The 23,103-nt window shown below is 34.4% G+C and overlaps 2 protein-coding genes across 2 annotated transcripts in view; both read left to right on the top strand.

The window, feature by feature from the left end:
- The window catches only part of LOC128183221 (ubiquinone biosynthesis protein COQ9, mitochondrial-like), a 90,807-nt gene extending 79,029 nt beyond the window's left edge, over window positions 1–11,778 (top strand). The window contains exon 9 of the mRNA XM_052852170.1: window positions 11,508–11,778. Coding sequence (XP_052708130.1) covers window positions 11,508–11,540 — 33 coding nt within the window. The 3' untranslated portion in view covers window positions 11,541–11,778. The remainder of the gene's footprint in view (window positions 1–11,507) is intronic.
- An 8,315-nt stretch (window positions 11,779–20,093) lies between these two features.
- LOC128182857 (microtubule-associated protein futsch-like) lies at window positions 20,094–22,847 on the top strand. Its single transcript, XM_052851616.1, has one exon. It carries the CDS (start codon window positions 20,094–20,096, stop codon window positions 22,845–22,847), a length of 2,754 nt encoding a protein of 917 aa, XP_052707576.1.
- The last annotated feature ends 256 nt before the right edge of the window (window positions 22,848–23,103 follow it).

Below are 23,103 nucleotides of genomic sequence, written 5' to 3'. Positions count from 1 at the left end.
TTATCTGGCCGTTTTTGATATATATTTATAGATAATTGTATTGTACATTAATTGATAACAAATTTTTAGCTCTAATATATCTTGTTCGCAGCTAAAACGATGTTTCCGGTTTCTATCGGAAAATACAAAAAAATTCATATAAAATAATCAGAGGCCGATATAGGTGTCATTTTTGTATAATCATTTCTCAAAAATGATTCTTCATCGATCCATCAAATAATGCATTGGTGTGTCGAGCCACCTCGAATTTAATCTATCGTCAATCAATTAATGTTTAAATGATATCTAACATTTTTGACAGATCTAGGCAGAAAACTGTAGCAAAATGTGATTTTTACGGATTTTTTCGTCAGGGTCTACTTGGTTTAGAGCTTATGGCGTGTAAAGTTATCCGTCAACATATAATTTATTTTACCAAATCTTTTTTCTAAGATGTCAATCTATAGAATAAACACCATAAATTTAAGTTTGAGTCCATAAAATAGTAAAAAAAATTACCAAACGCGATACTATATATCATTGCATTTTTTGTATTCTATTTTGATACATCAGGTCCATAAAGCATACTTACTTACAAAAATTTGCGCAAAATTATTGATGAGATATGGCTTAAATAAATATTTATACTCTATTTTGTATGTAAGTTCTAATTTTCCCAAAATTGGTAATTATTTTTAGGAAAAACGGACGTCTGGCAAATTTCATAATTGTCAATAATTTTCGCAAGGGGGTACACCCTCCTGAAAGGTGATACCAAACAAACTAGCATGTAAACATACACATTTTCTTTTGTATATGTTTTGCTAGAATGTATATTTATCATTTAAAGCTAAGCTTTTAATGATTGAGCCCATTTAGTGCCGAGTATAGGACTACCTTAAACTGTAATTGGTTTCCATTGTACGTCATATATATCCAACAGAAATGTAATTATGTACTAAAATTTGTTTATACATGTAAATTTTTAGCTCACCAAGACCAAGTCTTGGGAGGTTATGCAATACCCCTGGCGTTGGCATCGACGACTGCGTCCGGACCTGATTAAAGTTTTTGGTGCAGTACCTGTATCTAAGTCATCATTGTCCTATTTTCACCAAACTTGCATGGATGATGCATCTGGACCTACTTATGGGTAATTAATTTTAGATGCTGAAGGAGGTTAAGGTTTTTGGAGCTGGTTCAAGTTTTTTGAGCAGGTACGTGCCCTTTGATAGCCATTTCTAAATTACTACTGGTCCTAACTTCACCAAACTTTTAAGGATGGTGTGTCTTATGATACTGATGCACCTGACAGGCTTGAATGCTGAATCTAATCTAAGCCATAAGTTTCAGATACTGCCAGCTTTTTGGAGCAGGTCACATGTTTATTTATAGATAATAAGTACTATTTAAAACTTAAACTATATATATGAATCACAGATCGAGGTAGCTTCAAATACAGAGAGTGATCCTGATTATCTAGATGCTTAGGCAGGTTTAAGATTTTGGAACAACTCAAAATGTGTAAATTTTAAGCTCTTGGAGCTGTTATAAAAAGAAGTAAATTCTGCTTAATTCTATAGTTAATATTACTATGGATGTGTTAATAAAGATAGCTTCAGATACAGGGCTTGATCTTGATTATCTTAATGATGGAGTAGGTGTAAGTTCATAAAGTAGTTTGTCTGTTGGGAAAAAAAACCTGTCCACACTAACTTTCATGGATCATGTACATGTAACTTTAGATTTAATCTTAAAGCTAGCTTTATAGATACAGAGCTTGATCTCCATTATCAAGGCAGGCACGTAGCATCGTTTTTGAAAGTGGGGGGGGGGGGCAGACTCATCCAAAAAATCTTCAAAAAAAAAAAAAAAAAAAAAAAAAGGAAAATGTTACGTTTCCCAAAATCTTCAAAATCCTAATCCGTGGGTGGGGGGGGGGGGGGGGGGGGGCTGGCTTACTATATAATTTCACTTTCACTACTCATTTCCTTCTTTTCATATCAATTTTTTACATACTTCCAAAAAAGTGGGGGGGCCAACTCAATGATAATTCCATTTTCTATATGAAAATTTTAAAAAAATGGTTGCTGCGAGAAAAAGTGGGGGGGCCAGGCCCCCCTGGCCCCCCTGATGCTACGTGCCTGCAAGGATGCTGAAAAAAATCTACCTCACTCAAATTGCTTGTAGATAGATGTGTTTGTTATCCTCTCGCGCAACTGCTATGCGTATGTGTGTGTGTGTGTGTGTGTTCAGGTTGGAAGCAAGTTTAAAAGAAAACCCTTGCACGGATATTTATCAAACTTCGTACACTTATTTGGAATGGTAAAAGGACAAACCCTGATAATTTTCAAGTCAATTAGTTGTGTACTTTTTAATATATCGTAAAAATAACACAATTTTAAACAAATTTTATGTACGACTTGACAATAACTACTTCCGCTTCTCTTCTGTGAAACCAAAGTGAAAGTAAGCAGATTTTCAACAACTGAACTTGATATTTTTTTAATTTAGATCTAGTACATGTAAATAAACATAGTTTTGTAATAGTGGAGGGTTAGTAGAATGAGGTCTCCTCATTTACATTTACATAACTATATATTCCTAAATAATGCATCCCCCATACAATAACTCGTGTCGCGAGGGGATGCTCCGCTTCGCGGTGCCCTTTTTGTAAAATGGTATGTATAACGTTTCCTTTGAAATACCGTACTGTATGCTACGATACATTATTGTATTAAATGATACAATTATATTGTATCATAAAATATTGTATTGTAAAATATTGTATCAATATGATATATTGTATCAATTTTTTGGAATATTCTGATAAAATATTATTACTTATTAGGTTTGTTACTGACTGACTACAGAAATATATTGGGTTGATCAATCTCATAGATGGCAAGGCAAAGCCGAGCTGTCTTTGAGATTTATCAACCCAATATATTTATGTAGTCAGTCAGTAACAAACCTAATAAGTTTTTTGTTTTCCCGAGGTCCGAGGACTATCAAGTGACATATTAATTCACAAATAGCGATGATCTATGCAAAGCCATGTACAAGATCTCGTTCAATTATACTCATTTTAAATTTTCAGAATTATCAATCTAACTGTACTGGCATGCGACCAGTTCTTGCCGAGTACCAGTTCTCGCCAGTATATTGTGACGTCATTTTTCGTATATAATGTATGTGTTGATAAAATGACGTCACAATGTACTGGTGAGAAATGGTACTCGGCGAGAACTGGTCGCACGCCAGTAGAATAGTAATAAAACTCTTTAAAAATCCTCGCTTCACATGTGTTTACCTGGTACTTACAATGTTTTGTTGCTATTCAATTTTAAATGTTTTCTCCCTTTCCTCTGCAGAGATTTGAGCAAATTTCGAAGCTGCCATTTTGTTCTGCTCCAGACACAACAATGTGACATCAATATTCGAAGGGCAACTACTCTACTTTTAAAGAATTTCAAAAGGGCAACTGCTCAAAATACTTATACAGTTGTTGACTGGGGTCGATGGCAACAGTTGATCTGTCGGACCAGCTCACAAACTGTTGCCGAAGGCCGCTGGCAACAGTTTGCGAGCCGGTCCGACAGGTCAACTGTTGCCCGAGACACAGTCAACAACTGTTTTGTTATACCCCTTTTAATCAATAACATATTTTCGCAGAATGTGACGACACCGGTCAACAGTCTTTTTTAACAGTTGATTTTAACAGTTCCAATGTAACAGTTCCAGTCCAACAGTCGCAATTCTTGACTTTTTTTCATATAGAGTTATATAATATCTGTTTTACAGGGGGTATACATGTAACAATTTATCATATGATACGGTGTTGTATAGTATATTGTATATATTATTGTATCATATGCCATTGTATTATTTGATATGATTCAATGTTGTATCAAAATATATTTTATCATATGATACAATATCATATTATATATCATTTATAATATGATATCATATAACATAATATATTTACATTTTCCAGTGTCTTTGCCTATGATATCGATTTTGCACTTACTATAAAACCCATAACTTGAAATGACGCTAAATTGAGGCGCCAACGGGATTTGCTTATTTATATTTAAATATTTAATTGTTAATTATATAAATATAAGTAATAAGGAAACATTCTTTGAATAATAAGAGGTGATAATTTCGGTCGGGTAGTGATCAAATCTATCATTAAGTCCGAAGGGCTATATTGGATTTGATTACGCCGTGACCGAAATTATCACATCATAATACTCAAAGAATGATTCCTTATATTATATGATACAATATCATAATTTATTATATATGATAGTATCATATTGCTACATGATATATTACCGTGTTTTATTGTATCATATGTTATATCATGTGACACAATATTGTTATCATTATATGCAATATTTTTTTTGTAGTAGTGTATTGATAAACATTCAATCATACAATTAAACAGTAATTAAAAATGCTTTCTTCGATGATTTATTCGGAATATGAAGGTAGTGACACTGCAGAAAAAATACCCAAAATAACCTGGTTTTTATAATGATCGCTTCCTTCATTACCTGCAGGAATCATCAAAGAATGCATTTTATTGATTATGTGAACATCTTTCTTTTAACTAATTATTAAATTGATTATTAAAAGGAAGTAAAATTCACTAAATTACTGTTAATGCACATAATTACTTTAACTAAACGAAACGGCCAAATCATCTCCTGTGAGACTTTGAGCCTGACATCATCATGGTTATTTCGTGCAGTCTAGATCTGTGATTTTTCTTAGGTTGCTGTTGGTTTCGACCAGTCGATAAACAGGACGTGCCAATTTCAGCCGATGTAGATTTTGACCAATAGATAAACAGGGTATGTGGATTTCAGTCTGGCTGTTTGTATAGAGCTATGAATTAACTATAAGTTTCTGTAAGAAATAGAGGGAATAATACTTAGTAGATGTTAATATTACTGTATAAAATTTACATTTAATATGATTATCATACAATTTTGTGTCGTATGATATACGATATTGTGTCAAACCACACTACAGTGTCCATGAAAACACAAGATCATTTACTATTATTTTCATATAATGTAATAAAGGTGGTGTCGTAAGGGGGTTCCTCATAAAGTTGATGCCTCGTCTGGGTAAACTTTGTAATCTGTGATAACCTATGTTTTATTTACCTTATCATATTAGCTTTGAGCAGATGTTATAGAAATGGCGGATGTTTGATGTGCTGACAGTGCACCAGTATTGGGGATGGAAATCAACCGCAGGACACCTCTAGTGGGCCTGGGGGGATGGGTCAGCATCCTCACATAACAGTAATGGAGGGTATAACACCCAGGGGACGGGCCAAGAAACTCGATACACCGATAAGTAAGTGACACCTATATGTAACTATCTTATAAAATCTTGATCTATTCATGAATGTGTATATATACATTTATTTTGTTGTGGACAGCGTGAATACTATTTTAATGTGGAAATGTCAAAGTTTAAAAGTAAACAGCAAGAAACATTGATCTTAATATTACAATTCTTTTATTGTTATCTTTTTCAATTTCTCTTTTTTTGGGTAAAAATTAGTACATTGTACATGCAAGTATCAAGTTTTCATGAACAAGAATATATTTTGAAGTCTCTTAATTTTGTTATATTATCTTCATGTAATATCATTATTTTTTTAATCCGAATATTTTCAGGTTAGAAAACTCTGAGGACCTTGTCAATGAGGTTGAGGAAGAGGAGATGCCTGAGGAGACTGAGGAGGAATACCAGACTAAGCAGGCTGTCCTCAAGGCCTCCCTTACTTTTGTCCATCAATATGGCTGGACAAAGAAAACAATAGTAGCAGGTTTGTTGTTTACAACAAATTCAGGTTTTAAATATATGTAATACATGCAATATGTAGGGTTTTTTCAAAGTATATACATTATACATATATACATTTACATTTGTAAAGAACATGCATTTTAGATCATTGTAGATTGTCATATTTATTGGCAAGAAAATTATATAAATATTCCTTTGTTAAAAATGAAAGTCCGCAGCATACTATTAGATCAGTTCAAACAAACATGGTATAGTGATGTACAAAATTCACCAAAAAGTATGATTACAGACTGTTTAAAAAATCATTGGCTTTTGCGGAATATTTTTTGAATTTGCCAACAAAACTATGGAAGAAATATTGTATTTTTAGAACTGGTAATGCAAAACTACCTATTGAGACAGGAAGATGGTTCAATATTTCAAGAGAGAAAAGAACTAGTAAATTATGTATTGTAATGAAATTGGAGATGAATTCCACTATTTGTTTAACTTTTCTGATTTGTGTATAACTGATGCTAGAAACATGTCTTTACCAAAATATTATATATCAAACCCAAAATGAAATGTTTTGGAATTTGAAGCATCGTTTAATGTATCAAACAAAAAAACAACTTATCAAGATTTGTAAATTTATAAATGCATGTACAATTATTGAGAGAGTTAGCCCCCTTGGATAAGGTCAAGATCTAGTAAATGAAAGGTGCCTACAGGTTTATAAAATTTAAGATATAAACTCTTTCAATGATGCTTCATAACAATAGCTTTGTTTGAAAGGGTGTTCAGGGCTAAAAATTTTGGTAAAAACTTTTAAAAATCATGATTTAAACCATCATTTTCAATGAAATATGAAGGAAATAAAGAACAGATGTAAGAGTTTTGTCAATTTTTTACTAATAAAATATATCCAGAATGCCTTCAGTCTCCCCCAAAACGTAATTAAACAAGCTCTTGAACTCCTCTTTAAAATGATGTCAAATTGAATATAGGTATTGGGATTACTTTTCCCATGATTTAACATAGAATGTTATGAAATTGTCTAATTTCATACAAAATTTCTTTAAAGACGTAAAGTACAGGAAAAGATTCTTCAAATCAATTATGACGTCATCATGGTTCTAGCTACGAAAAGACACTCTGGAATCATTTACTAGATCTTGACCTTAATGTACTAATCCTTCTTCACAATGTAATTTGCATATATTTTCTTTACACTGTAAACACAGTTTATTGAGAATAAAGTTCATTGCCATTGTATTTATCAAAGGGTACATGGTTATATTTAATGACACCAAATTAATCTCTATAGTTATTGATATGATAGTTTTTAACTTGAAGCATGATCAGTGACTTTACTGTTGACTTTGACATTTAAGGTCATGGAAAATGAGGTCATTTTCATGCTTTATTCAAAATTTACATGAATCTGATTGAAGAATGAAATTAGATGCAAGTCATAATGTAAACGTTGATTTAATTTGTCATCAAATAAACAAAACACAGCCATTGAGGTTCAAATCTGCTATAATTTAAACACAAAAATTGTGGACTTAGGTTACTATTACTAATATAGACATTGTATGCTCAGAAATACATGGCTCTGACTTTCCAAGGTCATCATTGTGTCCAATGAAAAATAACTTGAAATATATTAAACCAAGAGAGTGCTAGAGTTGAATTGCATAATATAAAATACAGACTGAACTCTCTAGGAATTTGACCCTAGAATTACCAATGGAAATCAAGAATACTTGTTATGACCTCTAGAATGTCACTGACTAGCTCTAAACCAGTTTTTATCTAGAACTTGCCCTATTGAATATTAAAATAAGCTGAGAAAGATAACTCTAATAATGAAACCTCATTCTCAATATCTTATACTGGCAGGTACACTGAATCTGTTACATTGTTTCAAAAATTTGTCTGAAAAATGCATGTATCCTGTCAAACATTGGTAAAAGATCAGTATGAAGATCTAATTTTTTTAGAGAGTGCATTGTGTATAGATGTTTTTATCTGTTCCAGGCACTTAATCCTTATAGAAATGCCACCTGTGGTCCACTGGATGTTACCCAGGGGGTGGGGCAGAATTAGTGTTCTATTTTCATGAAGAGAGTAATAAAGAATTGGAATTTTATTTAAAACACAAAGTCAAAGAATCAAAAGAAAAACATGAGTAAGTCTGTATATATTTGTTACAAGAGGAAGAAGAAATTCCAATTGTGTAGATAAAAGATTATTTTATGAAATTGATGTATTCAAATACCTGTTAAATTGTTATGAATACTTATGATATCAAAAAAATTGCTCCCATTAGATAAAAAGAAGCATACCCTTTCTTGTACAACTAATGAAAGGGTATTATTTAATTGATGACATATATAAAACTTGAGTGAAATTGTTTGTATGATTTTCATATTATTCAATTGAGAATATTTTTTATTATCACAGAAAAATCAAGACAGGTTCATTTATACATGACGCCATAGAAAACCACCTTTGATCTTACCATACATTGATAAATGGCCACAGGTAAGCATTTCATTAACGGATGATACCAAATTCAGACAAGTGAATCTAAAATATTTACAATGACCAATATTTTTGTTTGTGAATTTTTAATAAAATAATGAATTTATGCATATATATACCAAAAAAAGTGGTCTGTTCACGTGCCTAAGTAGAACCCTTTTAACAAGAGGTTGGACTTTTGGGCAGTATTTGTCAAACTTCAATTTGATGAGGGGGGGGGGGGGGGGGGTCTAATTGTGGTTACCAGGGCTGCGTTCAAGATCGTAGCAGCTAGCCTAGCCGCTAGGTCGTAGATAGCTAGGTCTATTGAACGGACCACTAGGTCTCAGATTTGAAGTTTGAAATATTCAACTAAAGGCTATTTACATTGATATAATTCATTAATTTCAAGCAGAAATATACATGTTAAAATTCATTATAACTTAAAGGAGGATTAAAATATCACTAAATAAATATATTTCTTGTTTATTACAAAGTGTTAACTAAGGTTGTCATCTTGAATTTGATGCTTAGCATTAAATATTTAGGCTACGAATATCTACGAAGCGGCTAGGCTAGCTTACGTTCAACTACGTATCCCTACGTAGCAGCTACGATCTTGAACGCAGCCCAGTAACTTTGTAGTCACTAGCTAATAACTATGAATACTGTGATCGCAATGACAATAGTATCTATTTTATTTCGGTTGAAGCAGTGTCAAATTTGCACAATGAAACAGACCTTTGAAAAAAAACCTTTCAGATTTCAAAAGTATGTGAATAACGGTGAGCTTCTCTTAACAAATCAGAAAAAGGTACTTAATATCAGTATTTGACAGCTTATTTTAATAAAATAAACTTGGTAGTTACATATACCAATCTCTTGTTGAAATGACTCTGAATCATGCCATCAAGATTTTAGAGAAGCACCCCTTCTCTGTGTCTCAAATCAGTCAAATAAATTAGTCAGGCATGAATAAATTTAATTTCAAATGATATGTCGGTTAATTTCTTATTTGAGGTTTTATGCATACACATTGTACATAAATTATACAGGCCATGGCGATACAGACATTGCCCCAGAATGCGGTACAATCCTGGACAAACTTGAGTCGAGTCGTTGATGATATCTGGTTCTATGCTGGGGATCAATCCAATGATGTAAGCTGTTAGGGGGGAGGAAATTAAACAACTTTTTGTCTCTACCCTAGACATGGGACTTTGACTTTTCTAAAAAAAAAAAATAAGTCATAAATGGCTCAATGCTGTTTTTTTTTCACTAATATCAGATTTTTTGCCGAAATAGTTGACTATGAAATAAAAAGATATTGATTAAATAAAAACAATATTGGTACAGTGAAGAATTGAAGGGTGCACTATATTGACATTTGTTCAATCTTTGGAGAGGGTTAAAAAAATATGCTTAGGCATTTCTTGTCGTTCTATCCAGCTAAATGTAATATGACATATTCAAATGCTTCCAAAGTTTAAAATACATTATCATATGTGGTTATTATTGGTTGACAGTTTAACTGGTACACCAAGAGAGGGTCGCTGGCCGCCGTCTACAAGAGCACAGAGATCTATCTGATCCAGGACCGGTCCGAGGATTACACAGACACCTGGAACTTCCTGGAGAACCGGCTGGAGGATGTGGTCAGTGCCGGGCACCTAGCCAGAAATGTAAGAAATGGGGTCCATTGGAATTCTAAGATATTTTTGTGAAGCACATCCTATCAAGTTGATGTATACACTTTCAGTAAAAAATAGGTAGGAAATTATTTTGTCATCTACTACCTATGGTACATAAACATTGTAAAATAAGGTTACATACAATGATGAATAATTAAGCCTCCCCCTTTTTTGTGAGGGGGGGTGGTGGTTGAAGACTATCTCTATACTGCCAGATCAAAATAAAAAAAAATATACATGGCATAACAGAAAGACACATTATTGTAGCAGGGACGTATATACTATTGTACATCCCTGATTGTAGTTAGTCAAAATTATGAAGATATTTTTAAAAAATTTTATGTATATAGGTATGATATTTGCCATTTATAGGAAATACTTCTATAAAATATTCAAGTGCAGGAAAATATCAAATTCTCTTGACATCTCCCAGAAATGTCCCTATTTTTCTCTTACACATTTTTTAATGTTACCTGTTGCCAAGTATGTTTTTAAAACTGAGGATAATAGAATGGATTATCAACTGCGTCTAAGCCAATCAGATTTCAGTATTTAACATGAAAGTATAATAAAAAAAGTTATCTTAATGAACAAACTTTGAACTACAAAGCATACGATTAACATGTATGTTTTCTTAGGTGAATTTTAAGGGTTTTATCCCAATAAATTACATGTATCGTATTATATATAAAAGTTATTTCAGTTTGTTTAGGCTTATATACAATATATGTGTTTATACTGTAGAAATTCTTAATCTGTTTCAGCTTCAAGAAACCAATACAGTTCTATCAGAAGGTGCTAAAGGATTTTGTCTAATGGTGAGTCAAGTTCCTACAAATCCAAAACCAACTGAGCCTAACAGAAACGACAAGTGAAGCACCCCCATACATTTCATAAAATTATTTTTGTATGTGTTTGTTTACCATATTTATATTACCTTTATTTGATGAGGACTTTTAGAAAATACAGTAAAGCAACAGTTTATGCAATTTTCAATCCAAACTTATAAGATAGATATTTCAATACAGACATTGCTACATGTAGCTGACTTGACAATGTTTTTTTTATTTCACCTTAAAAATTGAGAAAAAGAGAAAAAGTCTATAAGAGGCTTATAATGATTGTCTAGGATATACATGTAGATTTGTTGATAGGGCTTTGATTGACTTTGTATTGAAAGATTTTGAGAGAGAGAGAGAGAGAGAGAGAGAGAGAGAGAGAGAGAGAGAGAGAGAGAGAGAGATTTATATTACATACATGTTGGATTGAAAGTGAGTGCTGACAACAACAAAACCACATTGGTAATAAAAGTTTAGATTTTTCAGATTCAGTCTTTTGGACCAAACTGATTTGAAAACACCAAGTCTTCATTTCATATTAAGGAAAAGATTGTATGAATTATAAGTACATGTATATAGAATATTGTGTCAGATTTTTCTGGAGACTGCAAATAGTCTTATATTATTCATTTGATGTTTTTTTTCTTCTTTGTAGACTAGAAACTTACTGGGGATGAACAACAGATGACAGATGTAGAGGGAAATATCTGGACGCGTGTAGAGATTTGTTCTTGATGACTAATTGTTTTTTTTCACTATGAACAGATGACTGATTAACTTTACGATAATATTGTACTTGTGAATTGTCTATAATATTCATACCATTGTTTCTGATTTTTTGAATCTTTGTAATGTTTTGTGAGTGAATTTACTTATGTGTATGTTAACAAATTATTAATTGAATGCTTAATAAATATTCTCAAACCCCTAAATACAGTACAGCTCACGAGTATCCCGACAAAAACACCGACCACCGTGTTTGAAAGTCCACGCTGAGCGTGGAAGTGTCGGTACCTTTGATCTATTGTTCTCTGTTACGGCCACAGAACGAGAAAAAACACGGTGCGACACGGTGCAACGCGATGCAACACGGACAATAACACGGTGTAACACGCGGTATTTACCTGTGAAAAAAGGAGGATTTAGGAATAAAACTTATAAAGAATAAAATATTTATTGATGTACGTAAGAGAATCAAAGAAAAAGACAAAGAAATAGAAATAAATAAAATTTTTATGCACGCAATTTTCAGTATGCAATATGCGATTGACACGGTTGATTTTTGTTAATATTAAAAATCGATATCGCCCACATAAAGGTTTGATCAATTAAAACACTATTAAACACTTTCTTTTCCTTTTTAAAATTCAAATAAACGGTTCCATAAGTTTTTGTTTCAGTCCGTTTTTAAACGTAGTAGTAATCGTAGTTACTGTAGTTTGGCAGTTTCAATAGTGCATAGAACCATAACTGTGATCTTTTCTCACTTGTACTCTATTCAACGATAACAAATCTAACGGGTTGTTGAAAACAAATGTACTTTCTCTAAATAATAGAATTATACAGCTTTATATCTAATATATTTTCAAATTTTCTTTCTTTTATACATATGTGTGATGTACTTGTCCATGTAGTACCGCACGGTACATATTCATATCCGTGGATCGGTACTTGATAATTTTTTATTTAATCTTTATAGCAACTTGAGTTTAGAAATTATTTGTGTTCCAAGAAACTACTCAGTATTGCAATAATTACTGTTTGATTGTTTAATGATCGTCATATAAGAGAGAGAGAGAGAGAGAGAGAGAGAGAGAGAGAGAGAGAGAGAGAGAGAGAGAGAGAGAGAGAGAGAGAGAATACCAGTATGAGTTTAATTTAAGTACATTTTACTTGTAATTCAGTGTAATAAGTTAGATTTATAGTTTCCATTATATTGAACCCTTTTCCCTAAAATTGCGATAGAATATATGCAGCCAGGGTCCACGTGCTATTCCTGTCAATCAAATCAGCCCGCGAGATAGACCACGTGCTCCTTCCATGATATGGAAAAAATGTCGTTCTATTGTTTTTTTAAGTCCGCAAAATAAGTATTCAGTGTTTGAAATGTTTAGTTTTTAGCTCACCTGAGCTGAAAGCTCAAGTGAGCTATTCTGATCACTTTTTGTCCGTCGTCCGTCCGTCCGTCCGTCCGTCCGTCTGTCCGTCCGTCTGTCTGTCCGTCTGTAAACTTTTTACATTTTGAACTTCTTCTCTAAAACCGCTTATCCAATTTCAACCAAATTTGGCACAAAGCATCCTTATGGGAGGGCGAATATAAATTGCAAAAATAAAAGTCAGATCTGTATTCAAAGCGGAGAAAACCTTGAAACTGTAAAAAAAGGGGGGTGCATTTTAAAAAATCTTCTTCTCAAGAACTACTGATTCCAATTCAACGTTGTTTAGCATAAATTATCCTTATGGGAAGGAAAATATAAATTGCAAAAATTAAGGTCTAATTATGTTTCAAATCTGAGTTATTACGAAAATAATAATAAAGGAAAGGCGTGTTTCAATCAGTTTAATAGCTTCGGATTCGGCATTCGGTAAAATGGGTAGACAAGACTTGGCCTGGGCAAAACAAAAGATTGGCAGTTATTAATCTGCCAATCTCATTAAAATTTCAGGATATTTGATGGACCAGTATATTTGTATTTGCTGTAAATATTGCTGCAAAATAATGCGTATTTGGAATTGACGATTGCCGATCTGCCCCGGCTTTTATTTTGCCACGGCCCAGGTTTGCGTACCCATTTTACCAAGACTCGTATTCCATACATCTAAAACGAGGTTCTTTGTTTAAAGCAGCCATGACATTATACGAAAAAGGGTCGATCTGACTATGATGAATTTGCTTGTTGTGCAACAGTTCGCGAATGAAGGGAGAGTTTTGAAACATGCAAAATGTATTTGTGCCGATTTTGTGAAGTAAATTGAGGCTAAATAGTTGACAGTTTTCACACATGACGTTGGTGTTAGCTTGTTCTGATTTTCGTTTCGTTTTCATTATTTATGCTTTGTAACCTGGGAACTATCGTCTGTATTTCGTGATTTTTACGTATCAAACAGAGACTTCGGTAAATCAAACAGTTAACTGTTTACCTGCGCAAATTAAGCAAAATCTGATGTATCAAAAAAGTACTGAAATACAATTCATTCTATCGGTAATTCGGCATTATATTTTGCGTAATGGTATATTAATGCAATAGGTTTTGTTGAGATGCTCGGCATTTTCTCGAGTTTATTCAGTTTAAATAGAGTTTGATATCGCTGTCGGAAATATGTAGGTATATACATGTACATGTATATATATGATTCATTTCGAAAAATAAATTGTGTTCTTTATTTGTTATAGTGCATGTTTCTTGTGTTTTATATAATTGTTTACAATTTCTATTTACTAACCATATTTGAGTGTTAAGCTTCGAATTATAAGCAAGATACAGAGATTTGCTCACAATTCTATGTTTGTACACAGATCTTAAAAACTAAAGATTAAAAAACTAAAAAAAATTTCAATATTTATTAAGAAAATTTTCAGTCTCTTCCTCCAGAAACCAACTTTAACAACTTATTGCATTGTAAACTTAACCTTTTTTAGCTCACCTGAGCCAAAGTCTTCTCAAAACAGCTCAAATTTGAGTGGAAGCATCCTCAGATAGTGTAGATTCAAGTTTGTTCAAATCATGGTTCCCGGGGGTAGGGTGGGGCCACAATAGGGGGATCATGTTTTACATAAGAATATAATTGAGAAAATCTTTAAAAATCTTCTCAAAAACTATTAGGCCAGAAAAGTTCAAATTGAAATGAAAGCATCCTCAGGTAGTGTAGATTCAAGTTTGTTCAAATCATGATCCCCGGGGGTAGGATGGGGCCACAATTGGGAGATCAAGTTTTACATAGGAATATATTGAGAAAATCTTTTAAAAATCTTCTTCTCAAAAATATTTGGCCAAGAAATCTCAAATTGGCATGTAACCATCCTTAGGAAGTGTAGATTCAAGTTTGTTCAAATCATGGTCCCTGGGGGTAGGGCGGGGTCACAATGGGGGATGAATTTTTATAGATAGAGAAAATCTTTAAAAGTCTTCTTCTCAAAATTATTAGGCCAGGAAAGCCCAAATTTGAGTGGAAGCATCCCCAGATCGTATAGATTCAAGTTTGTTTAAATAATAGTCCAGGGGTAGGGTGAGGCCACAATGGGGGATGAATTTTTACTTAGGAATATATAGAGAAAATCTTTAAAAATCTTCTTTTTAAAGAATTTTTGGCCAGAAAGGGTTTAAACTTGTGTAGAGGCATCCTTCTTCTCAGAAACTAATCAGCCAGGAAAGCTGAAACGTGTGTGAAAGCATCCTCAGGTAGTGTAGATTCATGGTTGTGAAAATCATGATCCCCAGGGGTAGGGTGGGGCCACAATGGGGGGGTCAAAATTTAACAAAGGAATATATAGGGTAAATCTTTAAAAATCTTCTCAGAAACTAATCAGCCAGATGTTTCTTTATAATTGTTAAGACTTTGGCCCCAGGACAATTCTTTGGCCTCCCGAGAAGGTTCATAGTTTGATGTACGTTTATATCTAATATATAAACTATTGTTAAGGATCATTTTGAGAACTGCAATACTCAACATATGATAAGACTATAAAATCATCTTGTTAGAAAAGGGACTAATGATTATAAACATAAGAGTATCCAGGGGAAAATGGATTTTATTTATACAGGATCTACATGTATTATTGTACATTGTCCAGATAGTTTGTATTATGACTCCATTAAGCTGATTTTATCATACCTATTGTTCCTCAGGTGAGCGATGTGGCCCATGGGCCTCTTGTTTCATTCTTATACTGCATGCATGGGGGTTGGAATACTACGTTGTAAAATCTCTCTCTCTCTCTCTCTCTCTCTCTCTCTCTCTCTCTCTCTCTCTCTCTCTGTGTACTTTTGTGCAATCATTTTAGAATTATAAGAGTTCTATTTGTATGAATTTAATTCATTTATTTTAGATCCATGGTTTTAATAACGATTTCAACACAATGACTAAAAGTTTGTAAAGTTCATGATGTAATAAGATTTTTCGTTAAAATTTCGACGCTATTTCACATCAATAAAGTTGTGTTTATTCTAAATGCTTGCAAAAAGTTACCGGTATTATCTCATTCATCTTTTTTAATCAATCAGGTTTTTTTTGTACATACATGTATGTGTACCCGGTAAATAATTTCTTATCGCAAGTTAATACTTTGTGAAATTCCCCCATTTATAGAGTTGCTGAATTGTTCCCCGGATCCACGCGCCGATAGTCTTACGTGTAGTTGTTTGTGTACATATCTACAGACAATTTTTTTGTTTGTTAGAGATTAGGAAAAATCATTGAACTAACAAAGTAGAAGTAAGATTCAGACCATACACACGACGGGTTGTGATGAGTTACCAAACAGGTGTTCGCGGAAAGGTGTGAATAACGGCATCTTGAGTACACCTGTTCAGACGTCCAAATATACACACAGTTAGTTGTAAATTCCAATGACACCTAACAAGACAGACAATAACACCTGCTGTGTATAGAACCCAAGATGAAAGACAATGCTGTGTATCTGGTCAGCTTCCGTACATCGCACGAGTGATTTTTTCATGTAAAATCACGTGGCCATTACGAGCTATATGGAAATAAAGTTGAAAATTATTTTATGAAATGCGGGTATATTTTTAATACATGTACAATGCTTGAATATAATTTAACAAGAGTTTTTACATGTATTTATCTATAATCCATAATATTAAAGTGATTTTTGTTTATTTATTGCTACATAAATAGCTGAAGTCCAAATTATTCGAGTCACCGGTAATATGGGGTTGTTCTTTACTACAGCACATCAACAGCACATGTTTTTAGAAAAACATGATCTGAAATGTTTTCATTTCTCATTTTTAATTGGTTTAAAGTAAGGCTGTAAATTAATTGATAAATCAGAAAGTGTTTACGGATAATAGAAATAAGACGTTTAAGCTCCCGACATTTTAATAGGATCGTCAGTTACAACATCACGTGTGTTTCGAAAAAAAACAAGATGAATTAAATTGATTTGAATTTTGATAATATATTAATTGATTATTAAATATTTTTGGTGAATTTATTTCAATTTATTTAACAACAAATGAATTAAAAGGTACCCATTTACGTCGAGTTTTCAGATCACAAAAAATTAACTTCACGTTGACAGCCTCGACAATTTTCTGGGTCCGTGCAACTTAAGTCGACATTCTTTTTTTTTTTTTTAAATATGAAAAGGATATATATGTTTCATCCCTTTTTTAGCCATAATATATTTATTTCTAAACATACGCTATTTCTATCAACGTCTCAGGTAACGATATCCACGGAGTAACACAGTGGCCACGGAGTTACACAGGCGGCCACGGTGCGACACGGTGCTTTTTCTTGAATTTTCCAATACACATACACGGTGTCACACCGTGTACACGGTGCGACACAGACCGTTTTCCACCGTGTTTTTTACACGGTGGGTGTCGGGATACTCGTGAGCTGTACTGTATTTGTCTTCAAGATGTCCATGTACCACATATGGCATCGGAGAAACTGTGTGAAGTTTTGTAAAACTTTCTTAATTTCCTATACATACTTGTACACAGAAAACGGGGATTGGACATTTTGTTATAGGATTGAAACTGTATTATGCGTCTTGTCAGTTTTTCTCTTTATATTCAATACTCATCTATTTTCGCATTGAATGCAATGGGGTTATGTAGCATAAAAGCATACTATACCGAAAAACACGGCAAAGAAAATCATATACGCGCCTACAATAGGCCACGAACACTCGACCCCAAAAGCATTACGTTCAAAAGCCCAACGCATTACCGTTATACTTTCTCCGCCTGTGCTGAAACAGACAATGACGAAACAGACAATTTCAACGCAACGCACGCGGGTCTTTAATAGTAAGTTACATCGCTTGTGTTATAATCAGACATGTACAGGTCGTATCGGGACAGGGGATAACACCCCCCCCCCCCCGATTAAGATTTGATGTTAGGTGGGGTTATTTTGTTTGATGGTAAAGGTTCGGGGTAGTTTCGCCCCAACTTTCAAAAACGATGCTACGTTCCTGAAGTATATGTCCATGCATGATATATTTATTGAAATTAAAGAGAAACATATAGTAAAAAGACTTCTGTACGCCGCTGATACCTACATGTAGGTTAGAGTATGTCTAAAATGTCATACAATAAACCAAAACGGCAATCGAGAAAACACAAATTGTCGAATTTAAAACAGTGTTTATAAATTATATTTTATAAATTATATATTCATTATTATGAATAGTGTTTATAAATTATATGTTCTGTCAAAAATAGATGGTCTTCATTTATGCAAGTACAGGTGCATAAAAAAACATATAAAAAGGATGTAAAACTTCTAAATGTAAGAAGATCGGAAACCTTTGAAAAACGAAATTATTCATTCTTCTCCAATCGCCTATATACAATTATACATTTCATTCAGTATAAATGAATGCATTTAGACTATTTTCTATCTGTATGACGAAGGGTTGTCCATAATTAATTTCACGAGAAAATTGAATTCATGTACAGCGCCCAGCACATTTTTTACTTACAGGGGATATACATGTACCAATACAACAGGCGGAACTAGACGTAGTCATACCCCTATTCTCTTTTGAGATGTAGGCTATGCCTGTCCACCTCTCAAAAGAGAATAGTCATACCCCCACCTCTGAAAAATTAATGCTTATTTATAATTACTGAAAAAAGATCTTATACTTTGACCCCCTTCCCTAAGCAAACAGCCCTCCCCCCACCAATAAAAAAATAAAATCTGAATCCGTGCATGCAATAACATGTGTAGAATTCTTATTAATTTGATTACAGTCTTATGTCTTCATCAAATCAATTAACTTCTCATGTAGACCCTTTTCTCTCTTTTTCAATATGTACAGTATAAATGCATGTTAATCCGAATTCGATAATCAATTACTTGCTATTTGTCAAATCATCAATAATCAACTTTTTTTTTTAGAATTTTGTTTTTTTTAAAGACTGGTTTATTCTCGGGAAAAGAAAAACATTGCATGTACATCTACCAAAAAATTCAAGAGAATCAAATGACTTTTATGATAAAATATATGTTATTATACAGTGTAAGAAAAATAATGATAAAAGAACATCATTAATTTATTAAATCAATGACGTCGCATGACATGAAGTTTTAGGGTTCTACATGTACCCATCATCTCCTTTTGAAATGGAATTTACATCTCAACATCCCCCTTTTCCGAAACTACTCAAGAAAACCTTTCAAATTATGTTTTCATTTAAATTATGTTTCATTGTTACCAGTTCTTTGAATTGGAAGAGAAAATCTTGGACAAATAATAAGGTATTCAATTTATCTGTTATAACATTAAAAAAAAGTCTTATTTGTTATTACTTTTTAAAATAATGATTGAAGAAAAACAACAGTACATGTATATATAAGTAATTTTTATTAATGTGAAGTTTTTATAACGTTATAAAGTTACAAATTTACGCTGGAAAAAAAGATTACGCTGTGCTACAACACAGTGGATTCGACTTGATTTTCTATGACGTCACAATGTAGTTTGACGCCATGTCTTTATCAGTTTATCACAGCTACGTCACAATCATTCTAAGAAGTCATCTTGGAACCGCCGGTTGGTAACTCGCTGCCTCGTCAGATTTTACCAATCTTTGTACGATTTCGATCGTAGTGTATTCATCAGAGAGCTTGAAAATTGGGCTAACCATTCACTTAGTCCTGTCACTTGAGAAATTCACCCCAAAACATCGGATAGTAGCGCAGATTTCATAACAATAGTAGTACAATTAACAACCTCTGGGTCCAATTTATTTGGTAAGTAAAATTTCATTTGTATTAAATCTTAATAAATCTTATAAAGATGGTAAACATTCATAGTTAATTTAAGCCTATTTATTGGTACACATGTATCTTACGTTACACCTACATGTTGAAATTCCCCAACGATTTATATGTATCATTATTTAGAGTGAAGATAGGTTATAATGTATTAAATACATGTAGTCTATATCATCTCTTATTTTTCTTTCAGGCCGCATTGTTTCCTATTAATAGTTAATCAAATTTTAAAGTCAGTCAAAGAAATCTATATCCAAGTATGGAATTTCCTGTGGAAGGTAATTACACACCAAACTCCAACGAGTCGGAGTGTTCTATAAGCATTCCGGGTATCGCTTGCAATAAAGAAAGTCCCAGGTCTTTTAGACAGACACCCAGAATTACTTCGCCCAGAGATAGTCATGTTCAGGCATTCAGTGCCAAGAGAACAAGCGACACATCCAAACCAACAGAGGAATTGCCCTCCGTAGAGGCCATCATGGAGCGCGTGTGCAGCCAGATGTGCAATGACCTAAGAAGGAGCGGAGTACTTAAAGATGAGGTTGTAGACACCGTGACCGCACGTGTATACAGTGAGATCTCAAGCCGCTGTTTCCGAAGGAGTACCGATCAAGATGGAACAGCTTCAGCTAGTGGCAGATCGTCTGCCAATAACGGATCAAGAGTCGGACAGAACAATGGCGGTAAATCATCTAATGGTGACAGAGCTTCTGCCGTATCTGGAGCATATACAGAGCGTTCTGTCTCCAAACTAGCTAGTTCTCTCAACATAAGAAAGGAGGAGAGCAGAAACTCAAGCAAGAGTAACCGTGTGAGAAGTTCTGCTAGCAACCAATCAAGAATTGAAGAGAACGATGGCCGTAGCCCAGCTGATGGCGACCGGCTTTCTGTCGTATCTGCAGCAACCCTTGAGCGTTCAAGCGTCAAATCATCAAAGTCCCCAGACGAAAGGAATGAAAGATCATCCCAAGAAATCGGAAACTCAAGAAAGCGCAGCAGTGCGAGATCTCATGCAAGAAGCGCCCGATCAGAGATTGGGTCCGACTCAAGATCATCCAGTCTGGTGTCGGGAGATTTGACACGGAGTGGAACACCAGCACGCGGACAGCGTGGTACATCAGCCAACAGTGTCAGTTCTAGAGGACGCGTTCTAGGATTCAGCGGGAACAAAAGTACAGGTACTCCATCGCCCTTTATCAGACAAACCTCCTCACCTTCTACACAGAGCATCCTGTTTACCCCAAGATCTACTGAGAGCAGGAATTATGAAAATGTCCAAGACCGTCCAAAATCCAAACAGTCTGGTTCAAAGCAGGATATTAAGACTGTACTGCTGGACCAATCAAGGCTACAAAACAATGCGTCATCCACTAATATTGGAAAAGAGTGTGCCACTAGTCGAAGCAATGCAAGCCATATACCTGTCAGAACCAGAACGACACGCGTCAAGGATGTTGTACAAGTCACACGCAATGAGGACAAAATCAGACAAGCTTCCTCGCCTATCATCATGTACAGTAAAATGAATTCTCCAAGCAAGCATTTCAGTGATGAAGTAAACAAACGCAAATCAGACAATGAACTTGCTTCAGAAACGTCAAGCTCATCCCAGACTTCAATGAGAGGTTCATCTGGTCGATCCAGCAAAATACCTATAAGAAGCATCACACCAAAAGTCACAGAGCCTGCGACTGATAAAGCAATGGGTAATGTAAAGAAAATATCCAAGGAGAAATCTGTAGCTCAAGCTCGCATAGAAAACAAGGTACCAAATGGAATCGCTAACAAAGACAAAAAGAAAGCAAGACTTATATCTCCCAAAACCAGGGAAAAGGAAGAAGAAAATACTCAGATGAATGCTCTGGAGAGAAGAAAGGCTTACGAAGCAAAACGCAAACTCGAACGGAAAGGAGCTCTCGCTGCCAAGTCTACAAAGAAAACTGAAATAGCTACTAAAAAGCAAATCAGCAAAATACAAAACAAGGATGAATTCAAGAATATAGCACTAACAGAACCCATTGTCAGCACCAAAGTCCACATCACCGAGAAAATACCTTGTCACAATGAAGACAAGTTCATGTATGAAGATGATTTCGAACCGATGGAGGAAGAAGACACAAATGAGAATCTCAAGTCGGATGCCGATAATGAGATCCTTCCTTTTGCTCCGGTGTCGAAGATTGAGATAGTGTTTTCCAACCACGATGTCAAACAAGCATCGTCCGTCACACATGCTTCCGAGAGAAACCCTGACAATATTCCCCACGCTCGGCATGTTGACATGGGACATGAAGGAGTTGCAGCAGACTGTGGGCGAGCTAATCCTAGCAGCACGCATTCAGATGTAGATTTTGGCTATCTTGGTCAAACTACTACCTCCAATGTTTTGGTTCAGAGTCAGTCAGGCTACGACCGGGGGTACTGTCCCAAGCACATGCACCCTAGCATTGCACACGTCTATGATAACTTGGACAATATTCCCACATACAAAAAAATGAAAGAGAAAAATAGAAGAAAGGCCGGGAAGATATTTTCTTATGCTGATGAAAACGAGCACGTTCGAAGTAAGCCGTTCAACGCTAAAAAGAAAACCACGGTGGGTTACGTTCCCGGATATGGTGCTGTCCGTGTGATGAAGGAAGACAGCAGGCAAACGTACCCAGAAGGCATAAAACGCACCTCCAACAATACGTCATTTCCTGTGATCGAGAATCAGTTAAATCATGGCAGGACACAGAGACCGATTGTAGGGTACGTTCCGGGATACGGACCAGTTCGAGGACCACCCGTTCAAGTTTTCCCGGATGTGCCTTCAGAGAGAGTCGCGCTGCCTCCCTTAGATTTTGGTCAGGCCTGTAACTCAAATGGTGACGTCAAGAGGAACAAGAAAGGTCGTAACAAGAAGAGAAGCGATGATCTGTTGGAGAATCGCGCTCGAGCGAAACCGTTCAATACTTATGTGGACGAGGAAGCCTCACGAAGATTCGAACGCCAATATACTAGGCATCGATAAAGAATGAAAGGGGTTCTGTAAAAAAGTATTGAAAAATTGCTATTATGTTAATTAATTTGATAATTTTTATAACCAAGTGTAAAGCATTAAATTTTGTTAAATGGCTACATAAAAGCCTTTGTTAAGAGTTTCTGATTTACCAACAAATATATGAAAAACTAACAAAATCCATGTATTTGTTATTAATGTATTTGAAAAAAAAATAAAATGATAAAAAAAAAATAAACAAGATATATCAGAAAAAATAAAAAAAAAT

The sequence above is a fragment of the Crassostrea angulata genome, chromosome 5 (genome assembly GCF_025612915.1).
Source record: "Crassostrea angulata isolate pt1a10 chromosome 5, ASM2561291v2, whole genome shotgun sequence".
NCBI lineage: Eukaryota > Metazoa > Mollusca > Bivalvia > Ostreida > Ostreidae > Magallana > Magallana angulata.
The sequence above is the reverse complement of the archived record's forward strand: the minus strand, read 5'-3'. Positions and strand labels throughout refer to the sequence as shown.